At 47.8% G+C, this 25458-nt stretch overlaps 2 protein-coding genes across 3 annotated transcripts in view; one reads left to right on the top strand and one right to left on the bottom strand.

Annotated features, from left to right (window-relative positions):
- The first annotated feature begins 808 nt into the window (after positions 1-808).
- Positions 809-25458, top strand: part of CKMT2 (creatine kinase, mitochondrial 2) — a 31570-nt gene continuing 6920 nt past the window's right edge. The window contains exons 1-8 of one of the 2 annotated variants that reach the window (XM_025998229.2): positions 809-884; positions 16992-17163; positions 18668-18866; positions 20333-20428; positions 20924-21145; positions 22930-23015; positions 23908-24031; positions 24674-24808. In XM_025998229.2, coding sequence (XP_025854014.2) covers positions 17012-17163; positions 18668-18866; positions 20333-20428; positions 20924-21145; positions 22930-23015; positions 23908-24031; positions 24674-24808 — 1014 coding nt within the window. In that variant the 5' untranslated portion in view covers positions 809-884; positions 16992-17011. Of the gene's footprint in view, positions 1169-16991; positions 17164-18667; positions 18867-20332; positions 20429-20923; positions 21146-22929; positions 23016-23907; positions 24032-24673; positions 24809-25458 lie in introns of both variants that reach the window. The other variant, XM_072736890.1, reaches the window with a different exon arrangement.
- The window catches only part of LOC140595267 (uncharacterized), a 47194-nt gene continuing 45928 nt past the window's right edge, over positions 24193-25458 (bottom strand). Inside the window, exon 3 of the mRNA XM_072735166.1 lies at positions 24193-24918. The gene's annotated coding sequence lies outside the window, so the exon portion shown is untranslated. The remainder of the gene's footprint in view (positions 24919-25458) is intronic.

The following is a 25458-nucleotide window of genomic DNA, read 5'->3' as shown; positions in this document are numbered from 1 at the left end:
CTGCCTCTCTCTCTCTGTCTCTCATGAATAAATAAATAAAATCTTTAGAAAAAAAAAAAAAAAGGCAAACGTGCTTGCCACTGCCCCCGGAATCCAGGCCGCAGACAGCAGGTTGGAAGGACATCAGGCCCCCGGCTGATTGGCAGCCGCGGAGAGGCAGCTTTAGCATCTTCGTCTCGGACCGCGGCTGGGGGCGCGGGGTCGTTCTCCGCCCGGTGGGGCTGCAGGGGGCGCGTGGCCACGAAGCCGGGCCCGGAGCTGCGGCGCCCCTGCCGGCCTTCGGCCCGGAGCCCGAGCCGCGCGCCCACAACCTGGCAGAGCGCCGGGAGCCGCAGCCTCCAGATCCGAGCGCGCAGGGGGCAGAACGCGCGGAGGGGCGGGCGCCTGCGAGCCCAGCGCCGGGGGCCGCGCCCGCGCCCGGGCTTCAAGGGCACCGCGGGGCCGCGCCGACGCCGACCCGAGCCTCGGGATCGGCCGCCCAGGGCCCCGCCCCGCGCCCCGCCCCGCGCCCCGCCCCGCGCCCCGCCCCGCGCCCCGCCCCGCGCCCCGCCCCGCGCCCCGCCCCGCGCCCCGCCCCGCGCCCCGCCCCGCGCCCCGCCCAACCTGCCCAGGGCCCCACTCCGCCCACTCGGGGCCCCGCCCCGCGCCCCAACTCGCCCGCCCTGCCCAGCGCCCCGCCCACCCAGGGCCTCGCCCTCGCCCTGACCTGCCCGGCGCCCCGCCCACCCAGGGCCCCGCCCCGCCCACCCCAGGCCCCGCCCACCCCAGGCCCCGCCCACCCAGGGCCGCCCCGCCCCGCCCGCCGCCTTTCCTGGCCCGGGCCGCCCGCCGCCGTCACTCTTCTCAGCTGTCGCGGCAGCGGACGCGGGGACTCCGGCTCCGAGGTCAGGGGGCCCCGACACCCGACTTTATTCCCGCAGGGCGCGGGTCGGGACGGGTGGGACCGCGGTGGTGCGGCCGTCGCGGGCCCCGCTGGGGGGGCTCCCGCCGCGCGTGGGCTGCCCGCGTCGGCACCTTGCGGGTCGGCGGGTCTCCGAGGCCCTCGGGAATGCCCCGACGGAAGCCCGAGATGCCCCGAGCTCGGGCCGCGGCCTCCAGCTAATCCGTTGGTTTCTGGGAACGATTTCCAACCTCAGCGGCATCGACGCAGGTGCAGCCCCGAGTCGGGGTCAGTAAGTGGGAGATGGAGGTCGGAAGGCCCCTCCGGAGGGGCTGGCGCCTAAGCCAGCGGCGGCCCCGGCTCACCTGGTTGACGCCGTGCGGCCAGAGGTTCGCTCCGGGGTCGCCGACCGTGAGCCGGCCAGGTGCCCGGAATCCCCGGAGGAGCGGGAGGCAGCGCTGCGCCACCGGCCCTGCCTGGCTCCCGGGGACTTGCTGTCAGCCCTGGTTGGTCCCTTGGGTGGGTGACACGTCTGCCTCCAAATGCCCCGGCGGGTGTGGACAGCGAGAAGCCAAACGCCCTGGCCCGGCGGCCCTGGGGTCAGCTGGAATCCGTGAGGCCGGGTCGTGCCCTTGTGACAAGGTGATGCTGCTTGGGCCGCTTTTCCTCCTGTCGCCCTCACAGCCCCGTGGCTGGGCCCGTGTCCTCAGGCTGTTTGCTCTGGGCTCAAGGAGAAACCCCCCCTCCCCCTCGCCGGGAGCTTGGCAGGGGGCCTCCCTGCCCAGCAGCTCTGGGAGGCTACCTGGGTATTATTGGCTGTGTGGGATCCACTTCCTCCTCCGCACTTAAAGGTGATTTTCCCCCAAACCCAGCTTTTAGAGTTGACCCTTCTGTGGGCCGAGGCTCCGTGTCAGCGAAGGGCACAAGGGCCCCCTGCATCCTCGGACCCTGCCAGTTCCATGATGGAGTCCTAGATCCTTAGGGAATGGGCCCTGGGGCCCCGCCAGTTTCCCTAAAGAGGTGCCTGAGGAAGGTCCAGCAGACCACAGGGTGGGAGGTGGGGTGAGGAGGAGGGGGCCCTGGTGCTCAGAGGCAGGAGCAGCCTGCCGCTGCCTTGGAGGCCCTGGGCCTCCATCGCTGCCACAGCGTACAGGAGCCCCTGGCCGCCTTTGCCCACTGAGCCAGAGCCCTGCAGGGCGCCAGGCCTGAAGGTGACTGTGGGAGGGCACGGCCACCCTTGCCGGAGGCCACACAGATCCCTTTCCTTGGGCAGGGGAGAAGGCACCCACTCCTTTACAGCGTTTCGCAGGACCAGACATCTCCTGTTTCCTTGAAAACCATTTACCTGCGAGAGAGGAGCGTGTAGTGGCTGTGACCCCACGCTGTCAGGAGCCCTAGGAGAGGCCTCTGGTTGGTGGGGAAGGACCAGCAGTACCTCGTGCTTATCACTTTCTACTTGCGGAATGGAAGAGAGGTGACCAGGATATCTAGAGGTGGTGAGGGAACTCAAACCCTGTGCCCTCTGGGAGAATTGGGAGGGGAGAGCCATTTGCTGCTGGCCTGGTGGACTGACATCATGGGAATCTGTTCAGAGTGTTCTGTGGAACTGGTCCAACCCCGAGCATGTCCTCTGTTTTGGGGTGACTTTCTGGAAGGAAAGCTGGCACGTGGTCCTCCCGTTGGCCTTCCACTGCCCTCCAGCCCCAAGGAGTTCAAACACATGGACACGGCGCCTGGCCGGGCCAGGAATAACTCTGAGTCAGCAGAAAGGCACCCGGGGCATCTCGCTCCAGGACAGTCAGGGAGACCAGGAATCTCCAAATCAAGGCAGTGACAGACCAAGGCCTCCACATTCTAGAAAGTGACAGAACCAGACAAAACTCTTCCACCAGGTCCCAGACTCCCAGTATGCCTACCTAGGCCGGAGAGATGGCTCTTGGGCACTCTGACCAAAAGCCTTCATATGCTGGTTTCTTGTTTTTTTACAGAGAGGGCAAGTAGCAACAAACCTATTATTGCCTTCTGCTGAGACCTTTCCCCCAGATAGAAACCTCCCTGGCTCGGAGCCCAGGATTTTTTTTTTTTTTTTTTTAAGATTTTATTTATTCATGAGAGACACAGAGAGTGGAGAGAGCGAGAGAGACACACAGGCAGAGGGAGAAGCAGACTCCATGCGGGGAGCCCAATGCGGGACGATCGCGGGTCTCAGAGCCCAGGATCTCTGCCAGGTTTTATCCCTGGTGCTATAAACAGTGCTTTTCAAATCAGGAGTCCTAGAGGTGTTCGGGGTTAAGGAGACAGGCAGACCGTTTCTATGGGGTGAGGGCTAGAGACGACCGCCCTCCTCATCCCTGCAATCCCTATTGCTGCATGAGGGAGGGCACAGGAGGGGCGGAGAGAGAAGACAAGCCCATGGCTCACCTCTACAGCCAAGGCAAGCTGGCCCCGCATCCCCTGCATGGCTGGCAGGCATGGTGGTCACCTGATAGCCCAGTGGGGTGGACAGAGAAACCCTGATATCTGGGCTACCTCCGGAGCCTGAGGACAAGGAAAGGGCATGGTTTGTAATATTCTGGGACTCTGCGGAGTCACCTGCTTTGAGGTGACCTTCCTGTGCCTGGGAGCTCTTTTGATAAATGCATTTCTACAAGTCTTGGGGAGTCTGAGGGCAGGGTCCTGTGGTCTTTTTTTTTTTTTTTTAAGATTTTATTTATTCTTGACAGACACAGGCAGAGGCAGAAGCAGGCTCCACGCAGGGAGCCCTACGTGGGACTCGATCCTGGGACCCCAGGATCAGGCCGTGAACTGAAGGCAGGCAGTAAACCACTGAGCCACCCAGGGAATCCCACTCCCAGGTCTTAAATCACAGATGCTTTCCCTCCAACTACTGGTCAGTGCAGGGCTGCCAGTGAGGTGCTGCGATTTGCAAGGATCCCAAATTCAGGGCTAAAGACACACGTAGCTTTCAATCCCAGCTCTTTCAACATACCCTAGACCTGGAGCAGGTCACCCAACCTCTCTCGAGCCTCTGTTTCTCCAACTACAAAATAATGCTTCCTTGTCAGGTATTGCAAAGACTGAAAACACTGTAAGGTTCCTTACATGGTGCCTGCTCATGATAGGAGCTCAATAAATGTTAATTAAAAAAAAAAAAAAAGCTTTGACTGGGCACGCAGGGATGGAAAGGACATCCCAAGTGGAAAGGCAGAGCGAAAGTTCACCTGGGGGCAAGATCCCCTGATAACAGGGGTCTGGAGAAGAACTTAGGAGCCCAGGTGGTTAAATCCATTTAGTGAAATCAGATGCTGGTTTTCGGAGCAGGTTCAGTGGATTCTGAATGTATGCAGTGGGTTCCTTCTTAAATGTAGGCTTATTCTCAGCTTACAGATAAAACAATTAAATGAAACACTTGAAATGCTAAAAGCATAAGCTAAAATGAACAAACATTCAGAGAAGGGGTGGACCAGTCCTGGTTGGGATAATCAGGGTTGGCTTTTGGAAGAGAGTAGTAACCCTCCCAGACCCTTAGGGTCATCAAGGGAGAAGGGCCTGGCATGTAGTCAGTGCTCACCGCAGCCTGTTAACCCTCACAACACCTGGGGGGAGGTCTCCTCAAGCCCTTCTAGAGATGGAGCTGCTAAGGCTCAGATTCCCAGACCCAGCAGGGACCTGTGAATCCCCTGTGAAGCTTTCTTCAAATACACATGTGATGGCCCCATTCTTTTTTTTTTTTTTTTTAAGATTTTATTTATTTATTTATTCATGAGACACACACACACAGAGAGAGAGAGAGAGAGAGAGAGAGAGGCAGAGAAGCAGGCTCCCTGCAGGGAGCCCGATGCGCGGGACTCGATCCCGGGTCCCCAGGATAAAGCCCTGGGCCGAAGGCAGCGCTAAACTGCTGAGCCACTGAGCCATCACCCTGCCCTGATGGCCCCATTCTTGCAGAAAACTCAGTCAAGAGATACAGTCTCAAAATCTGGACTTCTGACACACTTCACAGTTGATGTACGTTTTAGCCTGGTACTTTTTTTAGCCATAAAATTATATATGCTTATTTTTGCAAGTGACACAATAAAGAGTTCTATTAAGAAAAACTAATAATCTGCCTCCTCCAAGTCTGTTGCTCTGACATAATCCTCTTTGGTGGTTTGAATAACTAGTATGACGAACTTTTGGTACTTTTTGTTCACATAAATATATGCAAATGCATATATATTAACACTCTTATAGAACTGGAACCACTCATACTCCTTACTCTGCAAGTAGTTTTTCCTTTTAACCTAAAAAATATGGCATAGATGTTAAGGGTAAGTGGAGGCAGTCTTACCTAATTCTTTAATAGCTGCAGAATATTCCACTGTACGAATGTGCCCACTTGATACAACCCTTCTCATTTAAATGGACAGACGGCTTGCAGGTTTTAGTTGTCTGTTTGCCACTACAAACAGTGTTCCGTAATCATAATCATAATAGACTCTCTTCTTATATACTGGCAGCTTTATTTCTGCAGAATAGATTTTCAAAGTTTGATGCTGGGCTAGCAGCTCTGCACTTGTTAATAGATGTTTCTTGGTTCGCTTTCCAAACTGGTTGTAGTGTCTCTCTGAGCAGTGATTGGATCACAGTTGATATGGGGATAGCTAAGGTAGAGCTGCACCCTGTCACCTCCTGCCTCCCTAACCCTCCTCAGCACTACTCAGCAGGAGCCTTTTAAGGCCAAAAGAAGGCCTATCCTTGCCCTTTGCGTGGGCCTTTATTTATTGCTCCCCTCCAGCTTTATTGAGATGTAATTGGCATGTAACATTGTGTAAGTTGAAAGGATACATTGGATACATGTATATATTGTAAAATGATTGCCAGCATAGCATTAGCTAACACCCCTATTGCATCACATAATTACCGTTTCTATTTTGTGGTGAGAACATTTAAGATCTATTCTCTTGGCAACTTTCAAGGATATAATATGGTATTTTTAATTATAATCCTTATACTATACGTTAGATGCTCAGAAATTTTTATTTTATGTTCCCAGGTTTCAGCACCACAAAAAAAAAAAAAAAAAAAAAAAAAGAAAAAAAACCCACACCAACCTCCCCCCCGCCACACACAAAAGACATTTTTATTTTATAACTGGAAATAATCTTGGATCAACATCTCTCCATTTCTTCCACTCCCCATCCCCTAGTAACTACCACTCTACTCTGTTTCTAGGGGTTCAGTTTTTTAGACTTCATATAAGTGATGTGATACTGTATTCTTCTTGGTCTGGCTTATTTCACCTACACAGTGTCCTCAAGGTTCACCTATGTTGTACCAAATGGCAGGATGTCCTTATTTCTCCTGGCTAAATACTATTCCATTGTGCGTGTGTGTGCGTGCGTGAGTGTGTGTGTGTGTGTGTGTGTGTGTGTGTGACATCTGTATCCATTCATCTACTGGCAAACACTGGTTGTTTCATATTGTGGCTACTATGGAAAAATGCTGTAATGAACACAGAAATGCAGCTTTCTCTTTGAGATACTGATTGCATTTCCTTTGAACATATAACCAGAAGTGGGAATGCTGGCTCATATGGTAGTTCTATTTTTTAATTTTTGAGTTATCTTCATACTGTTTTCCATCTAACCAGTCAATTGACACTCCCACCAACCGTGCACAAAATTCCCTCTTTTCCACATCCTCACAGTTACTTATCTCTTGATTTTGTTTTTTTACTGAAGTATAATTAACATATAGTGTTATAGTAGTTTCAGATGTAAACATATTGATTCAACAATTCTCTGCATATTGATTCAACATTCTATACTCACCACGGTAAGTGTAGTCACCATCTGTCACCAGACAATGTTATCACTCTTACTGACTACATTCCCTATGCTGTACTTTTCAACTCTGTAATTTATTTCATAACCGAAATTATGTACCTCGTAAACCCCCACCCATCTCTCCTCTGGCAACTACCAGTTTGTTCTCTGTATTTGAGAATCTTTTCAAAAACAATTGTCTATTTTTTCTTTGTTCAGTGTTTTTTCTTAAGTTCCACATATAAGTGAAATCATGTGGTATTTTTCTGTCTCTTTTCTGTTTCTTTTCTGTTTGACTTAGTTCACTTAACATTATACCCTGTAGGTCCATTCATGTTGTTGTAAATGGCAGGATCTTCTTTTTATGGCTGAATAGTATTCCTGTGTGCGTGTACACACCCCACCCTTCTTTATCCATTCATCTATTGACGGGCACTTGGGTTGCTTCTATATTCTTGGCTATTATAAATAATGCTGCAATAAACATAAAAGTACAGACATCTTTTTGAATTAGTGTTCATTTTCCTTGGGTAGATACTCAGTAGTGAAATGGCTGGATCCTATGGTATTTCTATTTTCAGTTTTCAGGGACCCCATACTGTCTTCCACAGTGGCTGCACCAGTTTGCATTTCCACCAACGAGGGTGCACGAGGGTGCCTTTTTTTCCATGTTTGCCAATACTTGTTATTTCTTGTCTTTTTTATTCTAGCCACTCTGATAGGTAGAAGGTGATAGCTCATTGTGGTTTTGATTTGCATTTCCTTGGTGACTAGCGATGGTGAACATCTTTTCATGCATCTGTGCACCGTCTGTGTAGCATGGGCCTTTACTTAATGGTGTCCACAGGAGCAGAATTTCTGACTTGGAGCAGCTAAGTGTAATTGTCCTGCAGAAAAGCTCCTGCTTTCCAGCTCTGTGGTGCCCTGGACAAGCAGCAGGCCTGAGGAGTCCCTGCAGACGGGGCCTAGAAGGAGAAGATATTAGGACTGAAGGAAATGAGGGTTCCTAGGAGGAAGCCGTAGACACAGAAGGGTTGCAGTCTGGAGGGCAGAAACAGGCCTGGCCTGCCAGGGACGCACACCCCTGGAGGACCAGGCATTCTCAGAAGGGGAGCCTAGGGCCAAGGGTAAATCTTGGTCAAGTAAACCCAGGAAGGCCCTAGAAGACAGCCTGATCCAGGAAATGGCCTGACTGAGGCGTAAGACAGAAGGGTGCCAGACAAAGTCATCCCTGGGAAGAACCTCGTGTGGCCCCAGGCAGGCTCTCTAATCACTTGCTCAGGCCTTTCGCGTCTCTGGTGGGTTCTCTGGTGGGTGCTCTCGGTGTGTTCAGTTGGTAATTCTGTCAGTCGAAAGGAGTGAGGAAGCCGTCAGACCACTTCCCTTGGACAAAGCTGGGCTGTTTGCTAAGGTGAAGGGCGAATGTCCTCAAACACTGTGGCAGCAGGTAGAGGTGACCTCTCAAAATTAGCACAAAGTGACATTAACAAAAGTGGACGACGAGTAGACATGTTCTCCCCTTAGTAAGTGCTGGGTGCTGTTGTGCAGACTCCACCTGGATTACCTCTGTAATCATTTTTCATCCTTATTATTTTCATGTTACATTTGAGAAAACAAAGACTTGGAAAGCAGAGTCATTTTCTCGGGACAATAGAGAAGTGTAAGTGGCAGAGCTGGATTCAGATGCAGACCTTCTGGCTTCAGAGCCTCTGATCATGAGGCTGTATGTTCCTGGCCACTCACTCCCTGTCACTGCTGGTATCTAGGTAGGGCCTGTGTGACCCCCAGGAAAGCCGAAGGAGAGCATTTAGGAACAGGGGGATAGTTGGATAGTTGGCATCCTTTCCAGTCTAGACCTCTCTGATGAGGCCTCAATCACATTAAAAGACATAACCTCCAGGGGTGCCTGGCTGGCTCAGGCAGGAGAGCACGTGAGACTTTTGATCTCAGGATTGTGAGTTCGAGCCCAATGTTTGGCATAGAGCTTACTTTAAAAGAGAAAAAAAGAAAAGAAAAAAAGGAAAAATAATTTCCCTTGGAATACATCCCAGGTACCTCCAGTTCAACCTGACCATCCTATCCTTGCCTGCTCCCCAGCTAGGATTCCCAATCAAGTGAAATCCTCAAGTCAGAAACCTGGGAGTCTTCCAAGACTCCTTCGTGACTCTCCTGCCCACACATCCGACTGGTCACAAAAGCCCCCTGAGCCCACTAAGTACCTTGGAAATTTGTTCATCTGTTTCCATGAAGCCTTCCCACCACCATGGCTGAAGCCCAGAGAATCTCCTGCCTAGTGTATTCAAGAACATTAGGACCTGATTTCCCTGCCTCTAGACCTCTCCCTCTCTCACCAATTTACCAATTTAGTAACACTAGCCACAAGAACTTCTAACACTTCTGCTTGTTCCCTCTGTCAGTTTTTTTGCTAAGGGCTCATGTAATCATCACAAAACCTCTATGAGTAGGTCCTATGATCGCCCCATCGTATTGGTAAGGAAACTGAGCAGCACTTCTCAAACTGTCTGTAGCAAAGCTGTTATTAATTTCCAATCCATAGCAGACCAATACGCTTGTAAAACATGGTAAGGTACAACTAGTAGAAGAATAAAATAAAGGCTTATAAAATACCAGCTTAAATTTTCTTAGTTAAAATTTTTCTATCAAAAGCGCCATATGCATTCTAAATGCTTAATCTCAATTTTTCATCTTCACGAGAAAAATGTCCCTAATCTACCACGTAGACTCGGACCTTTTCTCCTATTAATTCTCTTTGCTCATGTCACTTTATAATGATCTGCTTTTACAGTGATCTCTCTCTCATTCCAGACCATAAGCTTCTGGAGGGCAGCCCCAGCATCTGACGCAGGGATTGGTTCTCTAACATTGATGACTGGGTGGATAGACAGCCAGACAGATGGACAAATGGATGGATGAATAATGCGATTCAAGGCTAGCCTTTAGGTTGTGATGTGATTTTCTCCACTGTGGAGGCTGTGTTCCTACTTTACCTGGGCTACTCACTGAGTGGTTGGCCTTGGCCTCATTCATATTTGTCTGTGGAAGCTGCAAGTGTTCTGGAATCTAGAATCAGTTGGGGTTGTCCCCACATCATGGGTTTTCCATTAACCTTTGGGGATAGATAGGCAGCCACCGCAAATCCTAGGCAGATTCAGTCCCAGCTTAATTCAACTCTCTAATTTTCAGGGCAATTATTTTCCATAGATTCCCTCCAAAGCCAAATTTAGATTAGTGACTGTGGCCTGGGATGCCATGTCCTCATCCTGAAGATTAGGGACCCAGCCATAGAACAGGTGTATAATTGGCCTTTATTGTTCTCTTTCTTTCTGCGGCACTCAAAGGTAGATTGAATCTGGTGTGGGCTGAGGGCAATGGCCATACTCCCACCTGGGAGATGCCTGGAAAGCAGCTGGCCAGAAAGAGGCACTGCATGCAGGCGTCCACAGCCATCTGTTTATGTACATGGTACATAAACATAAACACATGTGGTGTTTGTTTAGTCAGTGTTTCTGCTCTAATCCTTTGTGGTTCGTGACCTAGTACTAGTCACAGGGCAGGTGGGGGCGAGCAATACGTGGGTCTGATTAAAACTAGACAAGCACAGTGTGGCAGAATGATGTGGTTTCAAAGCAGACCGTGTCCTCCCAGGAGCTCCCGCAGGGCTCTGGCTCCCCTGGCAGAGCGCATACCCCTTGACTTTAAGTGACCCAGGAGGGCTGAAGGCCATGCGGGGCTCAATCCCAGGACCCCGAGATCATGACCTGAGCCAGAGGCAGCGCTTAACCAACTGAGCCACCCAGGCACCCCTAGTATTAAATCTTATAAAAACAGGATCTTCATTTAAATGAGTGCCTCCTGAAACTCAATATGGACTTTTCCTCTACGTATGTGACCTCAGGGTATCAGTTAACCTCTCTGTTTTTGAATTCCCTCATCTGTGACAGGAGGCAAGATAGCTGCTCCTGGGGGTGACTGGAGAAAATACTTGAAAATACTCTTGAAATGGCTTTGAAAATGCTAATTTTGATTTTCCCATCATTAAGGTATGGAAATAAATGTAATAATTACAGTTATGCACAGTAAAATGCGTTGCTCTAGGAAGTGGTGAGATGCCCAGCTCTGCTGGTGTTTAAAGAGGGCTGACGGGAAAGGGGTGCCTGCATTCAGGCTGGGCTAAATGACTGCTAAGTCCCTTCTGACTCAGTTCATTCTCTCTCTTATCCAGCATTTACTGCAAACCTTCTGGTGCAGGCCAATGAGCTTGAGAACTAACAAAAATTGTGGCCTTCTCCTATGGTCATTGGGTCTTGTCTCTTCAAAGTGTGGGATCAGTTCTGAGGGATGTCCACCTTGCCTGGAGCCCTGCCGAGCCCCTGACACAGAACTCCCCTACGTGTGGGAAGGGGAGGAAACAAAATTATTGCTCCCTACTGAAGAAAGGGGAAAGAGCCCCTCCCTTTTTCTTAGAGCATTTCCTTTAAAAACTTGTAACTTGTAAATTCTTTCTCTGTCCCTTTGAGATGTATATAAGTCTAAGACTAAGTGAGCCTCCAGACAGTTTTACAACCCAGAGATGTTTTTCTCAAGGTCCTGGGAGCCATCTCTTTGAAATGTATACTCAAGGAAGAGAAGCTCCCAGTCTCAGGAGGATGCTAGTTCAACTTAGGTGCCAGGTTCCGAGTTGTAAAGCTACCTGCTGGCACAGAGACAGAAGAAGCCCAATTTTCCTTTGGCTAAAGGCAATTAGCTAACATCAATGGCCATCCCAATTTCAGGTGAATTTGAAATAAGCTCTGTGTGACAAATAGTGGTCATGTCTTCTTGAGTTACCTCGAGAACATGTATATAATGGGTTCTATCAGCATGGTTCTCTAAAAGGGTGAGATTTTGTTCTGTTTTTGTAGTTTCTTTAGTGGACTGCCTGTGATGTGCATCACAGCCTGGCTTAATGGGTAGTAATGAAAATCTTTCCTATACTTTGTGGAGAGGCAGTTCTAGATGACAGATTTTAGTTGGATTTCCCCAATACCCAGCACTGGCTCCTCATCCGCCTCTTCCTTCCCCACCTACCTACTCATTCAGAGGATTCTTGATGGAAGGACACACACACATGAGGCTTCATGCTCTGCTGGGAGGCTTCGTCTGTGGGACACCTTCTACTGGATCTCCCTGGGAAACAGCTGAGGTCAGGCTGAGTGAGCCCCCACCATGCTGATCTGTCATGGTCGAAAGATCAGGTCAGGGGCTGCTTTGTTCTTGGGCAGCTTGGAGAGACTAGGAACCTGAGCAGGGAGGTGCTGACATCCAGCCTAATAGCCTGGCTTGGTTGCTTTTATGCTAGGATTTCAAAATCAGTAGCTGAAAGGGATGTTTAATGTAATGTAAGTAGATTTTTTCCCCTAAGTTTTGACCTCGGAATCTAGCTTACCAAACTGAGTCTAAATTGGCTTAGATACCAGGCCTGAGGCTTTATAGCAAATTAAAAGTTAGAAGTTCTTGGGAGCAAAAAGAGCCAGGCTAGAGGGGTTACAGGTGCCTTGGGGGAAGAGCCCAAGGAAAGGGTCCATTCCCTTAGACCTATAGGCATTGTCTGAAAGGAGATAAGCAGGAGGATGGTGGGAGTTCCTCCTTCTGGAAATCAGCCAAAGCATGGCTCAAAAATAAGTCAGAGAAAAAATGTTTATTGATCAGCTACTATGTGCAAGCATCTGTGGCAGATAGCTAGGTTCCTGTCCTTGAAGCCATCAGATGGGAAGACAATGCAAACACAGTGGGCAGTTCCTTAACATGACAGGCGATACAAGACAGTTGAGTTCACCAACAGGTGTCAAAAACCTGTGCACTATACTTGCAAATGAATGAGCAGCCCATGAGTGCTTTAGAAACTCAGAGAGAAAGCAGTCAGCGAGGGCTAGGGGGGCACAGAGAAGCTTTGTGCGACTGAGGCACCAGGCTATAGTGCAGTCACGGGGAAGATGGGCAGTAAAGTCCAAACTGGAGGGGCAGTGAGAAGCAATACTTAACCAAACAGTAATAATTTTATCAAAACAAAATAGTATGGTTTACTGCATTAGCACAAAAGTGCAGTAAGTAAACTGATTTTATTTTTAAAAATTTTTATTTAAATTCAATTTAGTTAACCTATAGTGTATTATTAGTCTCAAGTTAGAATTTAGTGACTCATCAGTCTTATATCATACCCAGTGCTCATTACAACACGTGCCCTCCTTAGTGCTCATCACCCAGTTACCCCAACCCCCCACCCACCTCCCTTCCAGCAAGTCTGTTTCCTATTGTTAAGAGTCTCTCATGGTTTGTCTTCCTGTTTTGATATTTTAAAATATATTTCTTTTCTATATTATATATTTTATGTATCTACATATCTATATTAGAATATATGTTAGGTATATGGTATGTATATATGAATATATGTAATAATATTTATTAATATATAATAATATATATGTGTGTGTATAAGATCAGCACCGAGCTCTAGAGCTCTCAACCTGAAAGTCAGGCTGCTGCCCTGTGTCTAGAGCATTCTGGGCTCCATAACAGTCCCTGAATGTGTGTGGAATTTGCTGTGTGAGCTTTTCACAACTTTCCTTAATGAGTTCGTCTAGTTGACATTTGCCTCTTTCCCCCAAATAAGTCAGGATTCCTCTCCCAGGGAACAGTGACCACCGGGTATCATAAGGCGAGGGAAGCTGGCTTCGAAACTTCTCTGTTGCCTGTGCTCCTATGCCCGTCCTCTCAGTTCTCTGGCCTCACATCCCTCACTGGGCCCACTCAGATGACACCAGCATTCTCACGTGGACCCTGCCAAGCCTCAGAGTGGCTTCCTACCCCAGCAAGAAGCGTAGAATTCACTTACTAAAGAATGCTACCGAGCGCCTACCAAGTGCCAGGTGCTGTGCCAGGCAATGGTGATACAACAGTGAGCGAAAGAAACCAAGTTTGGGGGCTTTGGGGACTTTATAATTTATTTGGGTGAAATGGTCAGCAAACAAAGCAGATAAAATAATTAGAGGTGGGGATGAGTGCCAGGAAGGAAACAAACAGGCTATTATGCAGAGAAACTGGGAATGATGCTTAATTTCAAGCAAGCGATCCAGCAAAATGAACAGCAAAAGCCAAAGCCTTACAGTGGAGCCCTCTCCCCCTGGTGAGGGTGTCTGGGTGCTGAGGCCTTTGTCCCTGGAGAAGCACCACAGCTGCTCTGGCCCCTCATCTCCTCTCTTCAGCCATCTCCTCACAGAACAGTTCAGTATGTTATGCTAATCCTTGGGGCATGGAGAGAATAAAAAAGAAAAACTAAAAAGCTTTGCAAGGAAGCCTCAGATTTCTTTATGCTTCAAACATTGGTCCTGCTGGTTTCACAAGATAGACTGACTTATAGAACCACCAAGTGTGAAAACTGGGCAAAGCCAAATACTGACACCTTTGGTAGATGTGGATTATCTCTTATATGCCTTTGCCCAGCTTGGCTTTTTTATGCCACACGTTACCTACCATTTTACAATCTATGTAAATAGCAAATCCAGCCTCTTGTAAGCAGGGGCTTTAGGGGCAGATGGTTATGGAAAATTTGGGGCCTCCTGGGTAATAGATTCTGTAAGACAAAGCAATGTTGTCCTGTGCAGCTTTTCAATGACTAACTTTTAACACACAATAGAGATTTTATTTAGTCACAAGGAAAAACAGTTTTATTGCAAGCCTGGCTCTAGGTCTCTAGGGAGCAGCTGCTCCCAGGGTCCCTAGGCTGTTTGATGAGAACTTTAGCTCAATCTTACTCTCAAATTTATCGATTGGGATCTCAACGGTGAAATTCAGTGTTTCTATGTGTCTTGGAAAGAGAACAACATCGTCAATGAAACAGGAATTCTTCACTTCACCAAAACTTTGAGCCCATGTCAATTCTCCAGAAGGAATTAAAGCAAGAACATTAAAGAATTTCAGCTCCAGGATTGCTTAGCTTGCGACAACCAAAGCTTCCATAGGGTTATCGGCAGGAATCCTGTATCATGGTTCAGAGTACAATGTTGGAACTCTTGGATGTAAATTAATATTGTTATTTCCAAAAGTAAAACATAGATACATTTCAAACCTGAAGATTTTGAGTCCCACACTCACCTACACATCACTCTTACAGGGAAGAAGACCTTTGAAGACCACCAGTTGTTAGTGGCTTGCACACAGACACCATTCCCTCCTCTTCCTCCTGACTCTGCTTAAGCCTTGTCTTCTCAGACTCGGATGTGAACACATATCAGCATTCAAGCAAATTAAGAAAAATAAAGATCAAGACGTTTGAGTCAGGCTCAGAAACAAAGGGACTTTGTTTTCTGGACAGTCCTAGCTTATTGTTTAGCCCTTATGTTCCCTGGAAAGAATTTAGACAAAACTTCTTACTTTGATGAATTCTGTGATAAACCTCAGAAATGACAGCATTACTTTGCTGTTCAGGAAGGAGACCAGAGGGTGTGGATGCAGCTAAAGCAGGGCTGAAAGACATACGTTAGCGTTGCCTGTCATGCACCAAGGGCCAGGCAGTATTGGTGCAGTTCTCTGAGGATGGAGACCAACAACAGCCTGAAGTCGTGTGGTGTGAGATTAATGTTGGGCCAGGCCAAGTCCCTAGGACAGCTTTAAGGAATGGCTTATTTATCTTGCCTGTGGGTTACTAAAGTAATTTCTGTTGTCTTTAAGACTGAGGGAATTGTTTTTAGACATTAGCACAGAAGAAAGGCTCTCTGATAATCTGATTTCCTGGACTAACGTAGAAAAATAATGTCCTAAATTCTTTCAAGGACTCTGGTGCTTTTGGTTGGGACATCCAAGTTTCTCCCTAGTATTGCTCAAAAAAAAAAAAAAAAAAAGTTAAAATAGAGACTTCTGGGTGGAGATTCTGGAAGCATAAAGTTCACAGAAGGATCTCAGGTCCCAAAATATAATCATGGGGGAAAGTGGACCTCAAAAGGCTGCTCTTAAAATTGTGTGAAAGGCCGTGCCAAACTTACTGTATTAACAGTCTGTCTTCCACTGGGTGGGCCAGGTTTTCAGCCACAGACACGTACCTCAGTGGGCTCTTTCCTGGAACTAAGCTCGGAGGATCTTGAAACAGTCCTTGGAACCTTCTAAATATTAGGGAAAAAAATTCCCCACCCCCCGTATTTGGGCATCACAGAGATGAACATAATGAGAGAGTACTTAGAGAACATATGAACATAATGAGAGAGTACCTGTTCTATTGTTCTGCCCTCAACAGCCCACATTAAATAGCTCCCTGCTGGGTGATGCTGCGATCAACTGGTCCTTCTGATCTCTAAGCAATAGCAGACACAGCAGGGTATCTATCTGGGCCTGTGCTTACACTGATTTCCATTCTTTGTTGATGTTATAGAAGTATTTGTTTAGATGTACACGTTTTCTACATTTTAGCTGCATCTCAGGCTGTCCTTCTACCGCCTATTTCTTCCTAAAGTACATATTTTCGTGGCTCTTTTGTTAACTAGCTACTCTTTATTTTCATTCTCATTTTTAAAACATAGTTTGACTCTGTTGACTCCCAGTTCCTCCTTGAGTGCTTGCTGATCTTTGAGAGCTTGTTGCTTGATCTTCATCTGTAGTAAACCAGAGCCAACACTGAGTATACTTTGCATAGAGGCTTTGATTATGCTGCTGCTGGGAGCCAGGGATTGGTGGTCAGCAGACCTTGGACCACGTTAGCCCCTCTCCAGGGTCCTGGCCGACTAGGGGAGTCACAGATGGAGCTCTCCACCTCACTACTGGTATCCTGACCTTAGGGCTCAGATGGATATCCATCCTCAAGATCACCCAAACCTCCTTGCTTGTTACCCTGAGCTCTGACCATCAGTTCATTTGGGGCAAATGGAGTAGAGGGCATACTCAGACTTCCTCTACTTCTTCCAAGCCCAGGGAACTGTCCTTTTGAGGCTCTCCTCATTGTGCAGTGGCAGGACGCAAAGGAGCACCTGGTCTGTCAAACAGCCAGAAGCAGAAATCCTCTGTTCTTATTTTTCCTGTATTCTTACCCAGGGAAAATGGCAATGGACTTCAGGCAGCTTGACATTCACAATGTCTAGAACTACCCGGATTTCCCCAAGCAGTGTGAAGGGGCTTGGGGGAGAAAGGAAGACAGAGAAAGCCAAACCAGACTGAAAGAGAGGCTGTGGCTCCTGCCATTCTCTCTCCTGCCTGGTGGTCTCTATGCTGTGATTCAGGTCCACCCATGAGGCTGTCTAATCCGGCATCTCTGCTTTCAGACACTGATCTGAGAGGAAAGATGGCCAGTGCCTTCTCGAAGTTGCTCACTGGCCGCAGTGCTTCTCTGTTACTTGCCACCGTGGGCACCAGTGCCCTCACCACTGGGTACCTGCTGAACCAGCAGAATGTGTGCGCTGAGGCCCGGGAGCAGCATAGGCTGTTCCCACCAAGGTAAGTCCTTTGGCTTTAGAAGAACTCCACGTGTCAGCCAGAAATATGCTTCCCCTGCTGAAACTGTCAGCAAGGGGCCTTGTGTTTTTGAGAATGACTAGGTCAAATTGACCATTCTTTAAATATAGATTTTTATTTATTTGAGAGAGTGAGCAAGCACACAGAGGGAGAGTGAGAAGGAGACGGAAAAGCAGACTCCCTGCTGAGCAGGGAACCCACTGTGGGACTCGATCCCAGGACCCAGGATCATGACCTGAGCTGAAGGCAGATGCTTAACCGACTGGGCCACCTGGGCACCCCCTGACCATCATTTTTGACAGTCAGTAAGCACAGTAACGGTGATGAATTCAAGGAAGTGCAGTGTCTGCATTCCTGCCTGGAGCTTGTGGTCTAGTTGAATAATAATAATAGCAATAATGGACATTTGATGGGCATTTTTAGGTGTGTTAAGCACTGTATGTGGTGTATCTAATTACCTTAGCATCCCTTTGTGATAAAACAGAGGCTTAGAAAAATTACCTAGTTTACATGCCTTGTGCAGCCAAGTGCAAACCCAAGGACCCTGATTCCAGACCCATGCTTCACTCACTGCTGTCTCACTTTCTGGAAAATGATGTTAGGGTGTTGATTAAAGTATTGGCTTAAAGGCCATTGCAGATAGAAAGTGGGGAAGTGCCATGAAGATGGACACGACTTCTCAGCCCTTGGCCCCTCACCACGGATGATCCAGCACATGCTCAGTCGAGTTGGCCTGCGATGCTGAGTTGAAGAGATTCTGTAGAAGCAGGTGTAGAGGAGAGATGAGAAAGACTTGATGTTTTTCTCAGAGATCTTCTTTGGCTCTTGTGGGAATTACTAACATGTACCATGTACCTCAGGAATTCCTGAGGAGAGATTCCCTGTGTTTGAACCTGTGGTAGTCCTGAATCCCCTACTCTTCAGCTAGTACCCCTCCCACTGTCAGCACCTCATTGATTTCTGTGTACTGTTCCAACAGATACTTACTGAATGAATCCCTGTTGCAGTAGCCAGCCACTGTTCTCAGTCTCTCAGCAGAGAGACTCTGCTCTGATGGATCTTACACCATAGACAGAGGACCGATAAATAGCTGAATTTCTGTGCAGCTCCACTGGCAGGTTTCTACTCTCTCCACTACAGACCTAAGGCACCGAAATGTGGCTGTTGCATTTTACCATAACTGCTAGGTTAAAAAAAAAAAAAAAAGGCTGCATGGGATTGCCATTTATTTTCTAATTTTCACTGTCTCTTCTTTATATGAACATAAGCCATAGTTTCTTGGCTCCGACAGCCAGCATCATGGAATCCTTAAGCAGGGCCAGGTTCCTTTCTCTGGCTGTTCAGGGGACTGGTTTTTTTTAGTCATGACTCTCAGCCACACGTCCCCATGCCTGCTGGCCAGAGGCCATCCTTCTGGTGGAGGGATGGCCAGAAACAAAGCCCTTTCGTAGGCTGCTCCCTGAAAGCCTCTCTCCTCCTTGTGCAGTGCAGACTACCCTGATCTGCGAAAGCACAACAACTGCATGGCTGAGTGCCTCACTCCAACCATCTACGCCAAGCTCCGCAACAAGGTGACACCGAATGGCTACACCCTGGACCAGTGTATCCAGACTGGAGTGGACAACCCTGGCCACCCTTTCATAAAGACCGTGGGCATGGTGGCTGGTGATGAGGAGTCCTATGAGGTAAAACTTGGGTGCTGATTCCGGAGTGGGAGGGATGCTCTGGGTCCCAGAGTCCGTCTCTTCTCTATGGGGCCAGCGTTCATAAAGGGAAGCCAGCTTCAGCAGAACATGCGGAATGCTTTCTGGAACAAGGAGGTTTATAGCTTCCCAGGGACAAGGCTTCCTTTGCTGCTGCTCCAGTATCCCACCTCAGGGAGGAACAGTTGTAGGACAGAGTTGAGACTGTCAAGGGGATGAATTGATACAGCCAAAAAATAAACTCTCGTGATTTATTGGTGATAGGTATTCACCAATAAGGCATTAGGAGATGGTGTGTTTGTGGCTAGCCTTTATGGAGGAAGGATGGTCTGTGACTGGTTTGGGAATAACTGATTCCATGGACACGGAGTTTATCAAGTCTTTCCAAGAAATGCCATGATCTCCGTGTCCTCATCCTTGAAGCAGAAGCATAGGATGGTCTGCCACTAGCCCAGCTCAGGCACCGTGCAGCAACAGAGCAACTTGTACATCACAGCAAGTTGCAGGGAGCTTCCTTAGCACCCTTCTGAAGGCAGCTCCCTGGGAAAACAGCCATCGAGAGCAGGGAGGGGTTGCCTTGAATAAACAAGACTGGTAGTTCATTCACAGACAGCAGTGCACGCTCTGGGCGCCCAGAGTCTCGGACTAGAAGTGGCTCCCTGGACCTAATGTGCTCCCCCCACCTGGCCACCCACTTCCCACAGCTCCCAAAGGTGGCAGGTACTCTGTCATGACTCCTCTTAACGTTACTTTACCTAAAGGATACACCTGAAGTTTTTGGTCTTAAAAAAAAAAAAAAGAGATTTTGCACAAAGAGTTTGGGCTGGGGAAGGGCCTCACGGGGTGAGAGGTCCTGGCTTTGCCCTAACTGCTGCTGTGCACTTTTCTTGTAGTACAGCTGGTTTTCAATGAATTTATTATGGTCAAACTCTAGAACCTGATCACCTCTTTTTTCTTTTTTTTTAAAGATTTTATTTACTTATTCATGAGAGAGAGAGAGAGAGATTGGCAAAGGGAGAAGCAGGCTCCATGCAGGGAGCCCAACCCAGGACTCAATTCCTGGTCTCCAGGATTGCGCCCTGGGCTGAAGGTGGCGCTAAGCCGCTGAGCCACCCAGGGATCCCCTGATCACCTCCTTTGGCCACAAAACTGCTCTGGCAGCTTCTTTTACCTCACAAAGAACTTTTAAGGAAAACCCTCAACTCTTTAAACACAGGATCTTCTTGCTCAGTCTCATGGCAGTGAGCTTGGCAGAGGCACTAGGAAAGTGGCCTGTTCCTATTATTTGTTAGCCATCGATGTACTCACATTTCCTGCGTGGCAGCGCTGAGAATTACAGCCGAGGGCATCGGCTCTGGCCCTCAAGGTAAAAGGGGGCAAATGGAAGGAATTACCTTTTAATAGAGGAACCAATTAAAGAGGAAACGGGTACCTCTCCCTTTCTACAGGTGTTTGCTGACCTTTTTGATCCTGTTATCAAACTAAGGCACAATGGCTATGACCCCAGGGTGATGAAACACCCCACGGATCTGGATGCATCCAAGGTAGGTTGCAGCCCCCTCTACTTTGCCCTGAAGCTTGCACTCCAGAGCCTGGAGTGAGGAGCACCTGAGAGGAGGGCTACTCACCCTGGGTCAGATGCCCTCGGCAAGCTCTGTGATGGCCCCGGCATAGCCTACTCCCCAGAGGAGTAAGGAGAAGGTCAGAAAGGTCCTGAAATCTTTGTTTTCTTTAATAAATACCAGGAGGGTGGTGCTGGTCACTGGGAACTGCAAGCCTTTCCTAAAGCAGTTCCTTTTTTAAAATCCCACACCTAGTGGGTTAAGGATTCCGGATGACACTGCACAAAGTAGCTCTGCCCCTTATCTATAGGACTCCTGCCCCCATCATTCCAAAACGTGTCCAGCATGTTGTTGTGCACAGTGCCTGAGGGCCCCCAGCAGGGGATACTGCAGGTCAGGGGGTTGGAGCCCACTGTGGTTGTGACACGGCTATAGTCCATGGCGGGCTTGTGGTAACCCCATGCTCTGCTTTGGCAGATCACCCAGGGCCAGTTTGATGAGCGCTATGTGCTGTCATCTCGGGTGCGCACAGGCCGTAGCATCCGCGGGCTGAGCCTGCCACCTGCCTGCACCCGGGCTGAGCGAAGGGAGGTGGAGAACGTGGCCATCACAGCCCTAGAGGGCCTCAAAGGGGACCTGGCAGGCCGCTACTACAAGCTGTCCGAGATGACCGAGCAGGACCAACAACGGCTCATAGATGTGAGTGGCCCTTGAACCATCGGGCCCTGCCTGGGGTGGGACTGTGACCAGAGCTCTAATGGGCCCAGTGAGGCCTCATGGGGAGCTTGCTGGGACTGTATCCTATTCAGTAGTAGGAAGGAAAATTAAGCCTTAAAACTTGACGTCAAGCCACTGAAGAGTCTGGTTAAAATCTGCAGAGGAAACTCCGTTCTGGAGTTAGGGGTCTGGGGGATTCATTGGTGGAGGTTAAAGGGAGGATCCCCTTGCTTGTTGAGGATGGTCTCCATTGCCACACCCAAGGAAGGCCCTGCAAGCCAGGAAAATCTGGAAAGGAAATTGTCGAGGTGGAAGGCCTACCCTGATTCCCACTGGAGCCAGCTCTGGGATTTCTGCTGCCTCCACGAGCCCTCTACAGCTTCATTCTAATGCTAGGGGACACAAAACCAAAGTCCTTTATTTTCCCAGTAGTACAGCTAAAAAGGGATAGCAGTTTCAAAATAACTTTTAACTCCAAAGCAAAGCAGAAACAAAGTATCTGTCATTTCAGAAGATGCAATGCCACAAAATATGCCCCACTGCCATACCAGACCAAAAAAAAAAAACAAAAAAAACACAAAGCTAGCTTTGTGGTCTGTACGGGCCTCAGTCTCCTGGTGTCTGCGGCCATCAGGCCAACCTTCTGCCTGTTCTGTTGCAGAACAAGCTGTACTCTGTCTCAGGTAGCCACTTGTGGTTTCCAGTGTAAGGCCACAGAGCCTGTCCTGGCTACTGTCCCCCACCCCTTCCACTCAGATTGTAGGAGGACTTGTCTCTGCATATCTTCTTCTTACCTCAGTGTAATCAGATTTGAATATATCGTATCCATATTCATGTTCTAACTGTATACATACAGTAAGAAAATGGTCTCTTTTCACGGATTTTTTTTTTTTAAGATTTTTATTTATTTATTCATGAGGGAGGGAGACACAGGCAGAAGGAGAAGCAGGCTCCCTGCAGAGAGCCTGATGTGGGATTCAATCCTGGATCCTGGGATCACGCTCTGAGCTGAAGGCAGATGCTCCACTGCTGAGCCACCCAGGTGCCCCTCTTTTCACTGATTTTGATATGAAGAGTAGTATACTGTAGTCAAAGGCACAAGCTTGGGAGTCACACATGTCTAGGTTTGAATCTAGGCTCTGTTACTTCCTAGCTATGTGATATAGGGTAGGTTTTCTCACTCTGAATGGGTTTTCCTGGCTCATAAAATAAAATGATTATACTTACCTCCTAGTGTTGTGAGGATTCAGGTAAATAAAAGCACACAGCATGGAGCCTGGCACATATTGAGCATTAAATTAATGGTAGCTATTTTTTTATTTATAACCATTATTTTACATATCTAATACTTTCTAGGGAAAGGGATGCTAATAATAAAAGAACAAATAATGTCAGCTACACAGAGAACAGTGGCTGTATAAGACTTCAGGGTAGCGTCCCTCCCTCACTGGCCACTTGGTCACTGTGTGGTGTTGGTGCCAGTAGGTGAAGGTAATCCATAGTGATTACTGCTGTGAGGTTTTCAGCCTCAGCCGTACACTAGAATCACCTGAGGAGCTTTCAGAAATCCCAGGCCACACCCCGTAACAATTAGGACAGAAACTCCAGGGGCAGGAACGGAGCATTAGTATTTTTTTAAAGCCGCCCCCCACCCTCCCTCCCCCCGGTTATTCCACTGGACAGCCACGGCTGAGAGCCACTGCCTGACAGAGCTGCATCTCATCTTGTCATTTTCTCCTTTCTGCTTTGTCCCTTTTGGCCTGCAGGACCACTTTCTATTTGATAAGCCAGTATCCCCTTTACTAACATGTGCTGGGATGGCCCGTGACTGGCCAGACGCCAGGGGAATCTGGTAGGGACATAGCACTGCTCACATTTGCAGTGTGCACACAGGATCTGGTTCAGATCACCGGCTTGTCCTAACCTGAAGTTGCTGTGATCTGCAGCTGACAGCATGCCCGGCTTGAGCTCACTGGAGAGGATTTTAGAAATTGCGTGTGTGTGTGTAATTCCAAAGTGTTGTGATGTTTCTAAGATATGTAAGAATTTTTACTGGCTTGCATGAATTATGCATGAGAAAAAAGACTTTTTAAGAAACTTGAGCTTCATATTATTTGACCTCACAGAGAATGTTTTATGACACTTAAAAAAAAAAAAAAACAGAAAATGAAAAAAATTGAGGATTTAAGCAAAATCCTATAAAGAATGGATATCGAGTAAATACATATTTTTATCTTGGCCAAAGTCCTCAGTCCCCTTTGATTCCTGTACTTTGGTAGGTTATTATAACACTACCCAAAGGAGTTGCAGCAAGTGTGCTCATGAGCAGTTACTCAGTGTGCGGACAGGTAGCAGCTAGCTATGCAGCAAACATGTGAAATCTTGTGCACCCCATACGTCTTGGGCTGCAGGGTAAAAAACTTTAAGCAACACATGATTTTGGTTGAGCCTATTAGGAGAATACTCTTGTTAGTGTCAAAACCAAATGTTGTCCATAGTTATTATCATCCTCGTCAAAGGACTGGGTAAAATTATATCCTTTTGGGGCAAAAACATGAAGTTGGTCTTACTCTTAATTCTGTCAAGGTAACATTATTTTGTAGTACTTGTTCAGGCACAAAGAAAGTCAGGGCTAAGAAACGAGGAAGGCAAAATGAAGCAATCAAGCTACAGAGGTAAAGGGAATTTTCATGTGTTGAAACTAATGTATTTAACGTGCAACACCATATTTCTCTTTTCATCAGGCATAATTATGACAAGACATTTCTCATCTGGATTAATGAGGAAGACCACACGAGGGTAATCTCTATGGAAAAAGGAGGCAATATGAAAAGAGTATTTGAGCGATTCTGTCGTGGACTAAAAGAAGTAAGATGTTATCAAGATTTCTGAATATTCATTAAAATGAAATCACTTTTTCATTCTTGACAGAAGACACTATGGTTATTTCCAAGGGCTAATTTTTTCTCAGGATCATGGCACTCTTTGAGGGTGGGAACCACCAGGGCAGTGCTTCCAAGAATTGGTGATTTTTTTTTTTTTTTTTTTTGCTTTTACTAGTAAGTTCCTATGCTTCCCTCCCCAATCCAGGATGGTTTAGGAAGTCTGTGGATCGCTAATTATAGTCCAACTTCTGTAACAGTGCTCTTGGCTATTCTAAGCATAGAGACAGTATAGGATATAACTACGTTCATAACACAGCCTACGTCCTGAACACAGCCTTACTTGCTGAGAACACCTATATTCTATTATTCTCAAATGAAAAATAGTAACAGCATCCATTGAATGTTTAGTATGTTCTAGGTACTGCCTTCAGTACTTTACATGTTTCATCAAATTTAATTGGACCATTTTCATATTCTGATAGTAGTACCTTTTTCCATTAAGGACATTATAATACAACTTAACCTAAATTTCATTCATGGCAAACATCCAGTACACATCTCTGCCTGGTGTTTGGATGTACTGCGTAAATGGATATTTAAGAACTCCATTTGTTCACTGTTGTAGGTGGAACGCTTAATCCAAGCTCGAGGCTGGGAGTTCATGTGGAATGAGCGACTAGGATACATTCTGACCTGCCCTTCGAACCTTGGCACAGGATTGCGTGCTGGCGTCCACGTTAGGATCCCAAAGCTCAGCAAGGTAATGTTAGGTAGCCAACAGCCCTGTAGGGTTCCACCAGGATAAGCTCGGATGTGAATTCTTTGTGGAGGGAAAAATGGTCACCACTCCTTAACCCTTAGTTTCTGCACCTGTAATAGAAAATAATAAGAAAGAGTTCACTTTGCCTCAAAAGATACTTGTATCAGTTAAGATAAAAGGCTAATAAGGGCTGTAAGAGAGAGCTGCGGCTTCAAGAACAAGAAGTTTGAATACACCTCCCTACAAGTCAGGATGGTCGAGCAGGCTGCTCTGCCCTGCTTCTTGGAGTCCCTTCCATCTGTCTCTCCCAGTGTAGGGGTTCTCCTGCCTGAGCCTACATCAAAATTACCTGGAGCTTGTAAACAGACTGCTTGGCCAACCTGCAGAATTTGGATTTTTAACAAATTCCAGGTGACTGTCCCCTCGCCATGGTCACAGTCAAGCCCTAAGTTCCAGCTGGTGGGAAGCGGAGAGAGGATGCAGGTGTGGCCCTGTAAAAATTTAAAGTCTAGGCTTGGAAGTACACACATCCCTTGTGTTTGTTCCATTTGAAAAAGCTCAGTCAGTGGCCACTTTCTCAGCTCCATCTGTGGAGGAGGAGGAAAAACAATTCTGGTAGGCACTCAGGACTTTCTGCCACAGCACAAGCA

The sequence above is a fragment of the Vulpes vulpes genome, chromosome 14 (assembly GCF_048418805.1).
Source record: "Vulpes vulpes isolate BD-2025 chromosome 14, VulVul3, whole genome shotgun sequence".
Taxonomy (NCBI): domain Eukaryota; kingdom Metazoa; phylum Chordata; class Mammalia; order Carnivora; family Canidae; genus Vulpes; species Vulpes vulpes.
This window is presented reverse-complemented; position numbering and strand designations above follow the sequence as displayed.